General features: G+C 39.4%; 1 protein-coding gene across 4 annotated transcripts in view; it reads left to right on the top strand.

The window, feature by feature from the left end:
* LOC138051845 (eukaryotic translation initiation factor 4 gamma 1-like) overlaps nt 1–16700 on the top strand; it is an 80028-nt gene that overhangs the window by 33183 nt on the left and 30145 nt on the right. For all 4 annotated transcript variants that reach the window (XM_068898139.1, XM_068898137.1, XM_068898138.1 and 1 more), the window contains exons 4-10: nt 1763–1940; nt 2748–2811; nt 9350–9439; nt 13220–13297; nt 14257–14394; nt 15813–15872; nt 16334–16486. In XM_068898139.1, the coding sequence (XP_068754240.1) occupies nt 1763–1940; nt 2748–2811; nt 9350–9439; nt 13220–13297; nt 14257–14394; nt 15813–15872; nt 16334–16486 (761 nt within the window). The remainder of the gene's footprint in view (nt 1–1762; nt 1941–2747; nt 2812–9349; nt 9440–13219; nt 13298–14256; nt 14395–15812; nt 15873–16333; nt 16487–16700) is intronic.

Here is a 16700-nt window from a genome sequence, read left to right as displayed (position 1 = left end):
AAAAGAAACCAAAATTCGCAAACTCAGGCTAGTTTACAAAGTCCAGGGATGCTTGGGAACTCAGATCTCAGTAAAAAATACCATTTTTCCGGCAAACTCTACTTGTCGCGTAGGACAAGTGCTTTTGGAAATCCACTCGTCCAAGATACAAGAGTACTCGTGTCGGCCCTGCAATTTTTCGACAAGATACGAAAATGTAGTCGCAAAATCATCGCGTTGCATTGTGTTGTCAGCGATGTAGCAAAACAAAATATGAGCCCACAGTACTTGTGTTGAAAGAACGCTGAAAATAGCGAATGATATCGAAGGAATGGAGTTGTGCTCGTAACATCGCATCAAAAAATCTTCAGATTGAAAGAAAACTCATGGCGAGAAACAAAATAATTTTGTCATTTCTTCATTTACTTTAGTAAAAAGAGCAGCATAGTGGTAACTGCTAACCCTTTTGTTTCGAAAGAGCGAAGATGAAAACAAGTCGCAAATTTGCTACTTCTCCATATATTTTAGTTGCCAAGGGAAAGACTGTATTGGTCGCAATTTCAAGCCTGCAAAGTCACATACAATCAATCACACACAAAGTACAAAATACAACGAAGTTTTCTTCTTAAAGCGCAAACAGATTTTCTCACAGGCAAGCTAAAGAAGCTAAAAAGTCTGATTTTACTTTATCTTACTAATCGTTTCTTATAAGTTTGGTGCCCTGTTTGCCATAACACTGCACGGCTTGATTAGCATTGCTATACTTCTGTAGTGTTCATTGTAAAATTTGACCTTAATTTTTGAAAATAAAATTGAACTTGACTTCCTGCAAGCAAGTGTGAAAATATCCTCCCTCAGCAACAGACTCCCCGAGCTTATTCCATCTGGCTGTGGTGCTGTGCTCCGAGGTCATACATGGGTCGTGTTCAGGGGCTGAGCGCCAAGCCGGCAGCTCCTTCAGTCTGATCTTATCGAGCCGCGCCCTTAGCAATTCAGTCTGCAACTGGGAGTAAGGGCGTTTAGCAGGTCATGTCACGTCGCGTAACCCATTAAGCCTGAAAATTTTCAGGCTTGCTCACATCTTGAGTTGCTTATGTGGTGGTGATGATCTTCCTGGCTGTAATTCATGTATTCTGCAATCTCGTCCCCAGACTCCGCTTTCCTTTTGGTCAGCACCAAGAACCCAGAGTCTGACCACTTCCAATTTATGCCCAGTTCTAGTCAAGGTCCATTTTTGTAACCGTTGACGACCACTGTTGCGACACTGTTGTTTCAAATTTCTGAGCGTCCATAGATTAGCCAGAAGTCCACGATTTGCGAATTTCCTGCCTTGGAAGTGACCGGAGTCCGTGTTTTTGGTGCTGACCAAAAGAAAAGCGGACCCTGGGGATGAGATTGTGTATTCTGCAGTTCAAATGCACAGAAAAAAAATTCAAATGGTATTTTAAATTAGGTTTCCTTAGCCCACTGACTCTTAAACCGTCCCCCAATGATGAGTAAAATTGTGTGGCGTTAGACAGAGTAAAATCTATTACACGTGAGGCTCTCTCCTAGGAGTCAATGGAACAGTTCTTTTAGTGGATGTAGAGGTAGTTAACCCATTGATTCCTAAACCACTCCTTGACGAGTAAAATCATCTTGTGTTAGACAAAGTAAAAGTCTTTGTCGCAGGAGTCAATGGTTTAAAAATATTTCTAATTAACTGATTTGCATTGTTACACTGAAATAGATATTGAAAACTATATTGTTTCATATCGTAATGTTGTTATGTTTTACTTCACAGAAATGGAAGATGTTTCTGATCAACAACCAGACGGAGAAAAACTTACTTATGACCGCGATTTCCTATTACAGTTCCAAATCCATCCAATGTGTTTGCAAAAACCAGATGGTTTGCCTGATTTGGAGGTTGTTCTTGTCCAGGCTCGTGCCCCTTCAAAACCAGGTTTCCAACAGAACAGGTACTGTGCAGTGGTATTACAGGGGTATGATGGTTAAAAAAGGGACTGGGAAAGATATAATAGGCTGCAGTAATTTATTTCCAATGTATTTCAAATTTCCACTGATCTCACCCACAAATAGCTTAATAGCTCGTCAAGTGGCACCATTCAAAATGGAAAATCAATATTGGGATGATATTGGAAATCTCGAGTCTCAGATACACACACGCGTATAATGGATAGATTTTGGAAGAGAGGCGTGATTTGAAAGACTGAGAATCTAGGGTTAGAAAATTAATACAGTGCATTATATTTCTGTTGGATTTCCACGTGTTACCATCTATAGAGATTAATTTTGATACTGAAGGAGTGTATGGTAGGACCCATATTCCTGATGTGAGTTGATTTACAATGGAAAATTGAATTAGCGACACTAATGCCACATTATAGTACCAAGGAGTCTTAGCATGATTTACTATGGCTAATATAAATAATATTTGTTATCTCTAGGTATATATGGATTATTGACCAAGCTTGTTTCAAAGTGGCTGGCCAAGTTCTTTCTTTGCGTGTTTAAGGACCGAGACGAAGTCAAGGTCCATAAACACGCAAAAAGAAAAAAAACAAGGCCAATATCCAGCCATCTTGACCAAAAAAGCTTGGTCAATAAAGGATTTATTATATGAGATAAAACACCAAAAAATGATCTTTGATCTTGCGGGACCATACGAGAAATCTCGAGCGGACAAGATAGCTCCATCTTGCCTGCTCAGGTAGCCAATCACATATGTATATATTATAGCTCACATAAGCCTCTTTTCATTTAAGAATGGCGAAAGGCGATGGTGGCGAAACTACGTTTCTTCCTGCATACATGCGGCAGCGGTCAAAGGTAAGCTCTATATGTGACCTTTAACAGGAAAACAATCATACATCAACAATTTTCCGTTAAAGGGCTTAAAGTGTTAAGCTTCCATCAGTAGACTTTCCTGAAAAAAAATGTGAGAAATGTTAGGACAGTTTATTATTACTCTTTTTTTCAGGATTTGGACACTGTATATGTCCCCTGCTAGGTTTAACATGAACCCAACCCCCTAAAAGTGATCTACGTCTTTAACTGGGCCAGCCTCCAGGCACCTCTGTGGTAGTACAATGTAATTGGCGACTTAAATTAAATTTAGACAGATTGTGTCCTGATAAGCCCGGGGAGAAAATTTTATTGGATTTGGAAAATGAACAAGGTTTTGAATGTTTAATTACAAAATCCACAAGACTAGAGAATCGAGGTGCAATGATGACGGAAACTTTGATTGATATGTTACGTAGCAAGAAGCTAGAACTCTTTTAAAATTCTGGAAACTACTATCTGTCGCTAAGTGATCATGCCCTCATCTGCGGTGTTCCAAGAGAAAGGCTTAAGGGCTGTGTACAAAGATCATCGCGCAACCTACTCAGAACTTAACTCAAGAGAGCTGAGCTATCAACACTAAAGAACAGACGCCTGCAAGATGTATGCACTCTTATGTATAAAGTCAAACAAATAATTTCCAGCCTATATTAGCAACAGTATGGCCGCAATGACAGTCTGTTATCCTGCTTCTCCTGGATTTATCAGCTGCTTTCGACACTGTAGATCATGGAATATTGCTCGACCGGCTGAGTCATCGTTTCGGTGTATGTGGTCTGGCTCTCTCCTGGTTTAAATCATATCTCAGCAATAGATTTCAGTTTGTGGAAATAAGAGGGGAAAAGTCTTCACACCAGCCACTGACATGCGGGGTGCCACAGGGCTCCGTTTTAAGCCCTATCCTTTATCTGCTATACACCTCGCCACTTGGGGATATCGTAAGGAAGTATAACGTGGGTTTCCACATTTACGCGGACGACACCCAATTATACTTATCCTTTGATTCCCTCAGTGGCGAGGGGCAAGCTTCAGCCGTCCATTCAACAGAGGCTTGTCCATCCAAAATCTATGAATGGATGAGGCTCAACAGGTTAATAAAATCAAATAGCGAGAAGTCTGAGCTTTTAGTAATTAGTTCTAAGTACCGCCCTCGTCCTTTGTTTGATTCTATCTCCGTTAGTGAACAGGTTGTAAAGTTGTCGGTCTCAGCTAGAAATTTGGGTTTTATAGTTGATGATAGTTTATCTCTAGAGGAACATGTTAACTCTATTTCTAAGTCTTGTTTTACCACATTAGACGAATTGCTAAAATCCAATAATATCCTTCCGAAAATTCCACAGCAGCTCTTGTGCATGCTTTCATCACCTGCAGATTGGACAACGGCAACGCACTTTTGTACGGCCTTCCAAAATATCTGATTCAGCGGCTACAAGCAGTCCAAAATTGTGCTGCCCGCCTCGTTTCGTGCAAGCCGAGGTATGCACGTGCTACACCAATCCTCTGGGAACTGCACTGGCTGCCAGTGGAAAGTAGTATCATTTTTAAAATTTTATTATTAGTTTATAAATCACTGAATAATTTCGCTCCTGCATATATTAACAGTCTTTTGAGGAATTATAAACCTAGTCGCAATCTAAGGTCGGTTGATCAAGGTCTTCTGACGATTCCTAGATCCAATCAAAGGACCTATGGGGACAGGGCATTTTCAGTTGCAGCACCAAAGCTCTGGAATGCCCTACCCCTTGACATGTAAGGAAGAGCGGATCGATCACTCTTTTTAAATGTAAATTAAAGACTTTTCTTTTTAAGAAATATTATTTATAATTTTGTATAAATATTTTTAACTGTGGAATTGTGGAGCGCCATAGAGCAGCTAGTTTATATGGCGCTGTATAAATGCCATAATTATTGTTATTATTATTATTATTATTATTATTAACATTTTTAATACTCATCGCACTTCTTATTCTTTAAGACAAACTGATTTTAGCATTCCTGAATATAATACAGTAACATATGGTCAACATTCTCTGCACTACCTTGGACCAAAATGATGAAAAAAACTGCCTAAAAATATCATATCTGCAAAAACTTTGAACAATTTTAAAAGCACTATTCGAAAGTTTGACGTTAGCTCTCTATTGGACGACAGATGCATGCGTTGTTCTTGCTGTTCATAATGTAGTTAGTTATTAAATAATTATTAGGTGATAATATTATGACAGCATTTTATCGACAAAATAACTCTTAGATTTAATTTTAACTTTTATTTTCTTAACTTTCCTAAATCCTAGTTGAAAAGATTTTACAGTTGTACCTTTTTCTCACGCTGGGCTGCCAAGGTGCCTACTACCGCAAATGACATGACACTTTGTTGTTGTCAAACTGAATCTTATTCCGTTTGTACTTGAATTCGGGCACGGGGGAACCCTCCCGTTTCTTGCTTGCTCGTTTCCCCGTCTCCTTTATCTTGTGCTCGAGCAATTTGAGGCGCATCAAGTAGTGTTTGAGCCCAAGCTGGTACTCTTTTCTTCTTCGCTTGCATTTGAGTGACGACGAGAGCCTCCCGAAGAACGATCTTGTGGTCTTGATTCACGTCGTGCGGAATTGCGCTGTCGACTGCTTGATCGCGACTGTTCTGGGCTCGCATTTTGTGCTTCAAGGCGGCTGAGCGCTTGACTTGACATTCGAGGCATGTCAAGTCGAATTAGGAACACTTCTGATGATATTTGTAAAGATATTTATCAAAATTTCTACCACCCGGCACTTTTAGAGCTTGCACTAAGGCAGCAAAAGACGAAAACTGCATGTGCTAAGTGTGCATGTCTGTAAGCCAGACATGCGCCCCGACCCAGGCTCCCGAGCATGAGAAATCTGTTTCTCTCTTCTTTCATGCTTCAGCCAGTGGGAAACTCTAAATATTTTGGTCTCCCCAATTAGTAGAGCACTTGTGCTCGGCTATCAAGACTTGAGACTTATATAAAGTTGTCATTCATTCATTCAGAGTAAAATCTTTAAATGTCACTCTTATATTTAGGAGGGAAGGGGTTGAAGGGACATAGTTTTTGAGTGGACCTAGATGAGGTTAACCCTCTCACCCCTGGAGAGTAACCCATTGACCGGTAAAATCATCTGGCGTTAGACAGAGTAAAATTTATAAGTGTCACCACTCTTAGGAGGGAAAGGGTTAAAATGATTCACAGCTTTATTACAGTCTCTTACTTTATTGGTAAAAGTAAAGTAAAAATCTTTACCATTTTATACTCAGTCAAAAGATATAGCACGCGAGTGAAAAAACTCACCTTTATCGGGGATGTAACTAAAATTTTGTCAAGACGGTAATGGGTACTTAACAGGCGGAACGCCCAGTTGAACACACCTCTGGCGTGTCCCTTCTAACGGGGTCTGAGGGCATTTCCCTCCAAAATTTTTGAAATTTAGATTCTCATAAATGCGTTTTCTTGGATTTTAGAAGGTAAATTCAAGGCCACTCGTGATGTTTTCAGACAAAAATTATCTTGTTGCCTTTGCCTGCGCGGTGGCCTCATGGTCAGTGTGCTCGACTTCGGATCGAGTGGCCCGGGTTCGGGTCCTAGCCGGGGACATTGTGTTCTGTTCTTGGGCATTAGACACTTTACTCTCACGGTGCCTCTCTCCACCCAGGTGTATAAATGAGTACTGGCGAAAATGCTGTGGGTAACCCTGCGATGAACTAGCATCCCATCCAGGGGGGAGTAGAAATATTCCTAGTCGCTTCCTGCTACAGAAACCGGAGATAAGTGCCGGCCTGGTGGGCCTTCTAGGCTCGTAGCGGACTTTAACTTTACCTTTTTTTAAATTAAAACACGTGACTTCGTTTTAACACATGCTCTCAGTGTCTTGTGCGGATTCTGTAGTAGTAATAGCGCTTTCTTTGAATTTTCACTTGGTCCGCCAGAGTTTGATGAAGTATCTTCAGCAGAGTTGAAGACGTTGTTTATACTGAGTATCTCAGAACCACTTTTCCTCTTTTTTTTCCACCTACACTTCAGCTTATACATGTGTATGTTGCCTGACACGGTTGAAATACACAACTGCAGGTTTGCATTATTTCACATACACGAAGTAGAATACTGCTGGCCGGTGGGCTTTTTATCAAACACACAAGATCTTTTAAGTACCCTTTTAATGAATCAACCTTTGGGACGTTTCTACGGCCAGTCTCCATCAGTACAGTTTTAGAATGTAGTACATTCTTTTTTTCAAAAATTATAAAATAGAGGACAAATCCAAAAAACTCAAATTACTTGATCTTCTTGGTTTTCACAAACCTCATAAACATTTTGCTTGTGTGGGGAGTCGTTTACCCAGTGAAAAACAGATCCACATATTGTGCATTTTGTACAATTCCCTTATCTGACCAATGGAGTCGTCCCCTTTTGTGTATTCTTCATTTTCTGCATTTTTTCGCCGCTAGAGCTGCGGTTTAAACCAGATCTTTTAGTTGAACTATGATGTCGACTGCCGGACTTTGTATAATACACAGCTTCCTGCTTAACTGTGATACCACCGCCACTTACAAAACTGTCTGAATGCGATGAACCTCCAAAAATTTATTTAAGGGCATATTACATCAAGAGAATCAAACTTTAAATCCTTAGCTGCAGTTAACACCAATTGCCTATCCATTTCTGATAGACCAGCACTGTTGAGGAGTTTGAAACTTAAGACAGCATTGGGCAATGACATATCAGACTTCTTGCAAAGATCATACCTCCTTTCAAACTTGATGATAAAGCTGGACATGTCTTGTCCTTCTTCTATGTGATATTTGTCAAATTTGGTGTAGTTTTCAGACGGTAAATTGACAAAATCCTGAAAAAATATCTTGTCCAATTCTCCAATAACATGCAGTTTGCATTCCATTTTTGTCACTCAACTTTTCCACATCAATTTCGACTGCTTTTGCTTGTGCTTGTCCTTGCAGTGATAAAGTAACTGCAAGTGCCTGTTTGTTCTCGCCCACATCTGTCATTCGGCTCCAAATTTCCAACTCATTTTTCCCATGTCTTGTACGAAACTCCTGTTGCAAATATTGGCTGATTCTTAAAAGTGGAAGCAGCCATCTCGTCTTAGTAATTGAATCCTCAGTTAGCACATATCCAAAAAAACCAAAAGTCATATTTCTGCCAACAAACCTCAATCCCATCATCATCAGATACCCTGAAATTCTCACAGGGTAAAAGTCTCTGCTTACGAGCCAGAAAGCCCATCAGGCCGGTTTCAGTAGCATGAAGCGACTAGGAGTATTTCTACTTCCCCCTGGATGGGGTGCTAGTCCATGGATGGGATGCTAGTCCATCGCAGGATTACCCCAGCATTTCGCCGGTACCCATTTATACACCTGGGAGGAGAGAGGCACCGTAAGAGTAAAGTGTAGGCCACCGCGCCTCATTCTCACAGGTACTTTATCAGAAGTGCTAGTTAGACCGAGCTTAATAATCAAATTATTGTGGCGAGACATGTAACCGGAAACTCAACAGACAAGTGGGCAGCTGCTGAGAAAAGACTGATTTTCGGGCTGATGGTTTTTCTCACCCTCTCTTTCCTGCGCTCCCCATCATTTTGTCACCTGGCCCAGACCTATCCCACATGCTTCCAATATGGCTTCTGATACGTGGTTTTGCCGCAACAAAAACATCTACCGCCTGCAAGCAGGCTAAGTGGAAACTTGAACTTCTGAATTTATTATTTCCATTGAGCCCTTCACATGTTTGAGGCCTTGTGATCCCTCACTGTCCGCTAAGCAGACAACAAAGGAATTAACATTTGATGTTTTGTGGACATTGATTGCAAAGGTATAGTACTTAGTAATACTTAGATGAGTTGTCACACATTGTGAACACCAATACACAAATTTTAGCTGAACTACAGCTGTATGTGCTATTACCATGACAACACAATATGCTGCGTTGAATATTCACTTCATCAACTCTGGCGAAATATTCATGTTCCAACAATATCACATTGTACAGTACAGTGTACATGGTTATTTCACCAGCAATGTCCAAGTATTTTTTGAATCCAAAACTGTCAAGTCAACAACACATATTGCCTTGATGGAAGTAATTTGTAAACATTGTTGGGATGTTGGTTTTTAACTGTTAGAAAGCTGTGTAGGCCATCAACTATTTGTGGATACGTTTTGCCTATTTAATGAACAAATTTATTTGAATGTACACATTTATTTTCTACATCACATCTTTTTTTATAGCTGATTTTCAAAAAAATAATGCTAAAAAAATAGGGAAACAGCTGTGTCATTGGGCCTTAGAGTTTTAATAATTATTATTGGGAGCTTCTTCAAGAATTCCCTTATTTTCTGGTCAAGTTGGCAGCAAAGACTTGCAGCTATTCTTAGGAGATTTGTGGGAGGCAATAGTGATTTTAGTCTCCTACATTAAATTAAAAGCGTGGTTACCTTCCATCTGGTTGCAATCTGCTTCCACCCTAGTTCATAGTATTATTTTCTGTTCATTTCCAGAATAATGATAGAAGCATGAGAGGTAACCGTGGGCGAAACGTGCAACCCAAAAAAGTAATTGAATTCCCAAGTGTGCAGCAAAAACCAGATGTGAGTACTGGTAGATGTATTTAAGTACTGTCTGCTGAATCTTTTTTTAATTGCAGCCACCTTGAATGGCAAAAAGTAGAGGTCTCTCATTAGCTTCTTTTGTTTGTCATTTAGCATTTGTACATTTAGCCGTTGTTATCTGTCTCAAGAGATTGGTTGCAAACCACCTATTAAGTGAACCTATGATCATCTCAGTTATGAATGCAGTTTTAGCAATTGCGTAGAGAAGCTTGAAAAACTCAGGATCTCAATGGCTTCTTCTAGCTCAGTTGATTGGGGCATCACACCGGCATCGCGAGGTCTTGGGTTCAAACCCCGTTGAAGTCGTGAATTTTTGAGGCCTCTCTACACAATTGCTATTATTGTGTTCATAACTGCGAGGCTCGTAGCTTCACTTGGTTACATATCCGCGGTTCAATATGTGATTCGTTTCATGTATCATTTTGTTCGTTAAACTGCTTATTGTTTTATTTTATGTTATGCAAATATCTATCCCTCCCCCCCCCCCCTCCCCGACCTAGTTAAATGGCCTTTCCAGGGGTGGAGTGGGAATTCATTTTGCCTGATGTTTCATCATGGAGGGGTATGCTCCAATCAGGGTTATTGTAATGTGCCTTATAACTAACAAAAGAATCATTGTAAATGTTTATTTTACCTAAGAATTTTTTTTGGGATTTATAGATGTAATTTAATTTTCAGACTATCAATGTCAGAGGTCATTAATTGTCCAGTGGCCTGTCTCTTATTTGGCATCAACAAAACTGCTCTGCCATGAAAAAAAAAATCCAAAACTTAATGCAAAGCAGTTTGTGAAATGGTCTCATGGATAGAGTCCCAGGGGTTAACATTAACAGTTGCCTGATTGCCCGGGGCAACCAAATGGTATATTCCTTTTGTTTTTGCTACAAGAACAGATAAATCACGAAGTGTACCATATGTAGATTTATATTCTTGATCTCACTGCACTGCTGAAAACTTGACATTTTCAAAATCACAACACTACTATTGTCTGATGCGACGAACACAACAGTTAGTGTAGACGGGTTGACTAGCAAACTGTTTGAGTTAACACCCAAAAGAATGATCATGATAGCGCAAAATTGCTATTCTAGTTTTGTAAATATAGACTGAAGGTACTTTTGCTTACCTATTGCAGAAATGATGAGCATTTCAAGTTGAGTTTGTTGGTTCTCTGCTCTGCCTCGAGAGGTTTTCCCCTCTCCTCAGAAACTAGCATTAATTTCGATTTGATTTGTCCTGATTTCAGTGAATGATTAATGCTTTTAGGAATAGACAAGAAGGACATTGGACATCTCGTAACACGTACACAATGTACATAGATTAGAAGGTCACCAACGTAATATTCCCATGCACCGTATTCAAGTATTTCATAAAGCGCTTATCAACAGTGTTTAATTCAAAGTACCCATTCCAAATAGTGCTGATCTACATGTACAAGTATTTACTGCGTTTTTCATAGTTTTGGGGAATTCATCCTCAAGCGCCAATGGCCAAACTGCGCTTTGGCTTCCATCAGTCAAACTTCTGACGCCAACCACGGATGACAAAATCAACTTATGTGTGATCAACCCACCAATCAGCATCTTTGGTTCCCACGGCACATTCGTATATTCAAATGCGACGCCAATCATAACCATAATGGTGTTCGCGCTGCAAACTAAACAAAAACTCCAATTTACTTTCCAGAGGCGGAGTTTATCTTCCCCCCTATGTTTGGAAATTTGATTGATGGAAGCCAAAATGCAGTTTGCTTGCTTCGATGGTCTAGAGGTTATCAGTGATGCAATTGTCACTTATGGTCCAGGTTCAACCTTCTCGGCCTTTAAAAATCTTGGAACTTAATAGCGTGCTTTTTCAAATTAAATTGACAAGAACATTTTGAAGTATAGAGTTAACTTGATGTAACTGAAGTGAAAGAGGAAATGCCCTTCTTGTCTATCCCAAATAAGGCTCACCTCAGTGAATTTGTAGTCTCCCCAATTAGTAGAGCACTCATGCTCGGCTAAATAACTTTGAGACTTACAAAAAGAAATAATAATAATAATAATAATAATAATAATAATAATAATTATTGTTGTTGTTATTGTTGTTATTATTATTATTATTATTATTATTATTATTATTGTTGTTGTTGTTGTTGTTATTATTATTATTACTATTTTATTTATCTTTTTAAAATTCCCCGTGGTACCACATTTCAGCACTCTGCTTTGTGAGCATGGCTGTTTAGCTTTGAGATTTGTTTTGCCTTGGCTAAGGCCCGGGTCGTACCAGAGTGAATTTTGTTTACAAGTTATTAATCTGTCGCTAAAAGATGAGAAGTAAGTGCGACCACACGTTCGAACAAACTCTCCAATTTTTTGCAGCGTGCCAAAATATATTCTGCCAATCTTCAAAGAAGCCGAAGTGCTGCCTCTGAGGCTACCAAATGTTGGCAACAGAAACAGTTTTGTTTGTTTTAAGCATCAAGCTGTCATTCAACCTATTTGTGTACAGTAGGTCGTAAATCTTAAATTTCAGTGGGAAATAGATCATTGCAATTTCAAACGCGTATATGGCAGGGCAAAATAACGTTTTTTCACGATCTCTCTGCAGTTTTTACAATGGGAGCGGCAGTGTCAAGATCGAGTTCCCCTGGTTCGTCTATTTTGGTGATTGAAAAGCCGAGCTATGTTGTAATCTTTCCAGAGCCAAGTGAAAAGGGAAAAAACGAGATCTCCTTGATGATGGAACTGTTTATATGATTGATGTTTGCATCAATCACTGATGTTTCGGAAATGATAATTTCCTTAAATGCGACCCGTTAAAAAAATTTGGAACACTTTTCAAAAAATTATGGCCAAAATTTTTGATGATATAAAAATTTAATCTAATGAGACCCGGCCGCAAGTCTTTTGGGCTACGAAATTCTTTGTTGGGCGAGTAGAATTGGAAGCTTCAAATTCAAACCTGTAAGCTTAACCACCTCGCGACCAGCAGCCAATTTGTGCTACCTTGTGCAAATTTCCTGTCCTGTTGGAAGGAAAGTAAATATCGTATATTGTTAACATAAAAGGGGCATTATGACTGTAAGGAATGATGCTATTTATGTCGTCGACTTTGACCTCCTCGGGTCAATAGATGCATTCAGCCAGAAAAATGAGCCAATCATAGATAAGGGCGGAGTAAGGATAGGTCTAGTTAAGGGATTGCAGTCTTCGTGACTGGCGCTCTTAGCTGTTCCTTCACGGACTAAACTTGGATTATCAAGATTTTTCCCTCCCTCCCTACCCTTGCTCCGTCCTTCTATTTCCTTTCTTTCATTCTTAGGTGTAGGCGTTTTTTCTCGCCCCACCTTTGCTGAACATGGCTTTAATTTGCTGCGATTTTTATTGATTTCGTTGATGATATAATAAATAGCCACGTTGGTGGCCGAATAACGCCAACATGTTTGTAGTTGTCTTTTTTGAGGTTTACATGTCTCAGCAAACTTAGTGCGACCACTTGCAAAGTGCACGGTTTGCTCTAATTACCAATATTTTATATCAAGGCCGGGGAAAGGTGTCGACATAAAATATATTTATGGAGTTGGACTTTCGTTTTAGTGCAATTAAAAAAATCCGAGGTTAGGGGCTCTTTAAATCCTCTAGATGTCAAGCAAAGTCAAAATCTTGACCAAAGCCTGTTAATGCAGACACAGTATTTCTGATTGTCATGAATGTTTTTTATATCTGCTGCTCATAAAATTATTTTGTTCTCTGAACACATTTTTTACAACAGTTAAAGAGAGTTGACAATAGATGGGTGAGACCTACTGAAGCCTCTAAAGGTGGAAATGAAGAAGAAACAAAGACAGAGGTATTTTGTGTACAAAGTGTTGTCATTTTTTGTATACTATTTTTAACATCTTTTGAAGACATGTTGCTCGTTTGGGAGATAAGTGGCACTTAGACAGAAAACACTGACTATGTAGTTGACTCACCTTTCACCTACATCATTCCAGTAACGAAGTAACTGATATCTTTTGTTTTTCGAAACCATATTTCAAACTTTTGGTTTGATTTTTGCCCAAAGATCCACTTATAATCGATTCAAAAACATGAGTGACATAACTTGGAAAAACACCTGGCAACCAAGGTCTAAATGCAGAGAGATGTCTGGGCAATGAGTCATTTTCTATATACCGATACACACACACAAAAGGGTATCTAATGTTATTAATGTTTAAAGGTATAATGCCTTTTCATATTTAGAATAAGTCTAATTCAATTCAGTGGTTCACAGTGACCACTTTTGTAGTGATGTTTGGGAATCTTCGACATGGAAAAAAGCTTGAGGCTCAGCAGGGGCAGGATAATCCTGTGGATAAATTTGCTGTGATGGTGGTGAAAGAAAATGAAGCTGTCAGTCATTTTGCTCAGGTTTTCTCACGAATTTCTGAATATTTTCTAGCTTGTGATGGAAAGATGAGGCTGTTTATGGAGGAATCAAGATTTATTGTCCCTGGGAGTTTAGCTGTTCTAATCGAAAAGCCTGAAATAACAATAACCACAACCAGGTTTTCTGAGTCCGCGAGACTGAGCACCCCCACTAAACCATTGTTTTAACGACAGCAACCTGGTTCAGGTCATTGCTGTGTGAGGTCTTCCGTTCCAATCGCACAAGCATTTGGAAATTGCATGAGCTCTTAAAGAGCAAGACTCTCCGATGAAGAACCTAAGGCACAAGCTATAATTGCCTCTTTAGGAGCCACAAGTCACTTTAAAGCAGTGACCATCAATCATGTCATTTTGTTTTACTGTTTAATTTTATTCCAGGAACTCTATCGTAAAGTGAGAAGTATCCTGAATAAGCTCACCCCACAGAAGTTTCAGACACTGACGCAACAAATTAGTGAATTAGAAATTGACACTCTAGAGCGTTTGGAAGGTGCAAGCGATCTTATATTTGAAAAGGTTTGTACTGTAGTGTTCGTGTAAAAAAAAGTATTGGCCCTTAAATGATGGCATGTTTATAACTAGACTACAGTATATTGGTAAAGCCTTCATGTACTTTGCCGCTAAAGTTTAAATAAAGCCTTGAAAGCAAACGAACATACCATAACACGGAACCCGGTGAGGCCATCACATCATGCATTGCGCACAACCATTTCACGTGGTTTATTGGCAACCATGAACAGCTGTTTCGGCCTTGTTAGGCCTCATCAGAATTGCATAGCCAGTTTTTATCCATCCACGGTTGCCAATTGACCAGTTGAAATGTCTGTGCGCATGCGTGACGTGTTGGCCACACCGTATTTGGTGTTGTGGTATGTTCACCTTGGTTTTTCACTTATATTTTTAATGACTAAGGTTGCCTTTCACCAGCATCAGAAGAGTTGTGTTTTACGAGCAATTACTGCAGTTGAAGCCTTATTATCAGGAAAGGTGGAGTGAAATGTGACTATTTAAACAATAGAGTGTTTCTGTCGAGGAACTATCGGCTGATAGTTGCTCCGCGGAAATTTGATGTTCTTAAAACAAATATTTGCCCGAGAAGCGAAGCTTCGAGAGCAAATATGCTACTTTTAAGAACATCAAATTTCCAAGGGGCAACTATCAGACCGATAGTTCCGAGGCATAAACACTCTATTGTCTTTATTGTTCACTACTAAATTTTCTTCCGCGCGCCGGATCAAAAATCATGTTGAATTATTTTCAACTTTATTGGACGAAAGCCGTGTCAGCCAATGTAAAATTTGAAAAAGAAAACAAACAAAAACCCTCTTAATACAACTTCGATTGTTTATTTTCCATAAGGCCGCTTGTTTACAGAGGTATTTTCAGCGGACGACTACTATCCATCCGGGTATTTTCCTCGGACGGGCACTATGGGCTGATAGTCTCTCTCCGCGGACGAACACTATTGCGTCACGTGATCAATGTAAACCAATAAGAATCGGAGAAAATTTAGTGGTGAACTATAATGAGTAATAGTAATTGACAGTCAGGAAGTGCCATCAGAGATCCTGGCTGGAAGATGTGACGTAAACACGAGATCTTTGAGCTCTTTGTAATGAGGTCCAAAATAATGAACTTTCTATCTTATTCTGATTTAACTTTCTGACTTTATCCTATATGATCGAGTGATTCTCGATGATGGATTGTTAAAATTTTCAGGTGTTTCTCTGCTTAATTGTCATTAGTTCAATTTTCTACTTCACATCTTGACTCTGACAATGTAATTTTAATTGATTTTGGGTGATGGATGAACTCTGAGATTTGTTTTTTAGACCAATAGGAGATGAATCACCCAATTTTCAGTCACACAGGATGTGGTTTTGGTAACGAAAAACTGCACCTAACCTTTTTCATGTTCTGTTTTTGTTCTTCAGGCCATTGATGAAGCCAACTTCAGTGTTGCCTATGCCTACATGTGCAAATGCCTTCTTAACGTATGTAAAATCGTAACATGCATGTCATAATTATTTTATTTAAAATCCTAATTGGAAAGTTCTATGCGTGTGGGATAAAGTTGCTTGCAAGTTTGTTTTGGTGGGTTGCCACTTTTTTGCAAGGTAGGTTTCGTTTATTTCGTACGCATTCAGGTTCAGTTTGCGTGATTTCTCAAGGCCTTTTGGATTGGGGGGGGGGGGGGGGAGGGGGAGGGAGAATGGGGGGATTGGAGATATGGCCGTTTGTGCTGGAGTATCCTCTATGCTCTCGGAAGAGTGCACAGTTGTCAAGAATTGCAAATTATTGTTTTTCCTCCCTCCCCCACTCTTTTTTTTGTCTACCCAGATGTATATTTGGATCATGCCATTTTGCTCAGCATGACACAACGATTCATCTGCGAAAAAAACCTTGTGGGGGTTATAGGCACTTGAATTTCTGTTACTGTTACTATTCTTTGCAGAAAAAAGTTGTAGTAGAAAAAGAGGGGGTAAAGAAAGATGTTTCATTCCGGAAGATTTTGATGAATAAATGTCAGAAGGAGTTTGAGAGAGAAAAATCAGTGGAGAAGACTATTCATGAGAAACTGGAAGACCTCACAAAACAAGGATTGAGTGTGAGTACTACTGCACAATCAAAATGTAATAAAAATTTGGCAGGTTACCGTTAGTGTTGCTTGATTGTGAATTGTGTCGGGTAATTTCATCCAAGTAGTTTGATTGCAGTGAGGAAAACAAATAAAGCTTAGGGAAGGTTGACCTAGTATTTATTGGGAAAGAGGATTGGATGTTTAGAAAACGACTTGTTGGGCGTACCACCTTTGACCAAAA

Source organism: Montipora capricornis, chromosome 6 (assembly GCF_036669925.1).
Source record: "Montipora capricornis isolate CH-2021 chromosome 6, ASM3666992v2, whole genome shotgun sequence".
Classification (NCBI taxonomy): Eukaryota; Metazoa; Cnidaria; class Anthozoa; order Scleractinia; family Acroporidae; genus Montipora; species Montipora capricornis.
The sequence above is the reverse complement of the archived record's forward strand: the minus strand, read 5'-3'. Positions and strand labels throughout refer to the sequence as shown.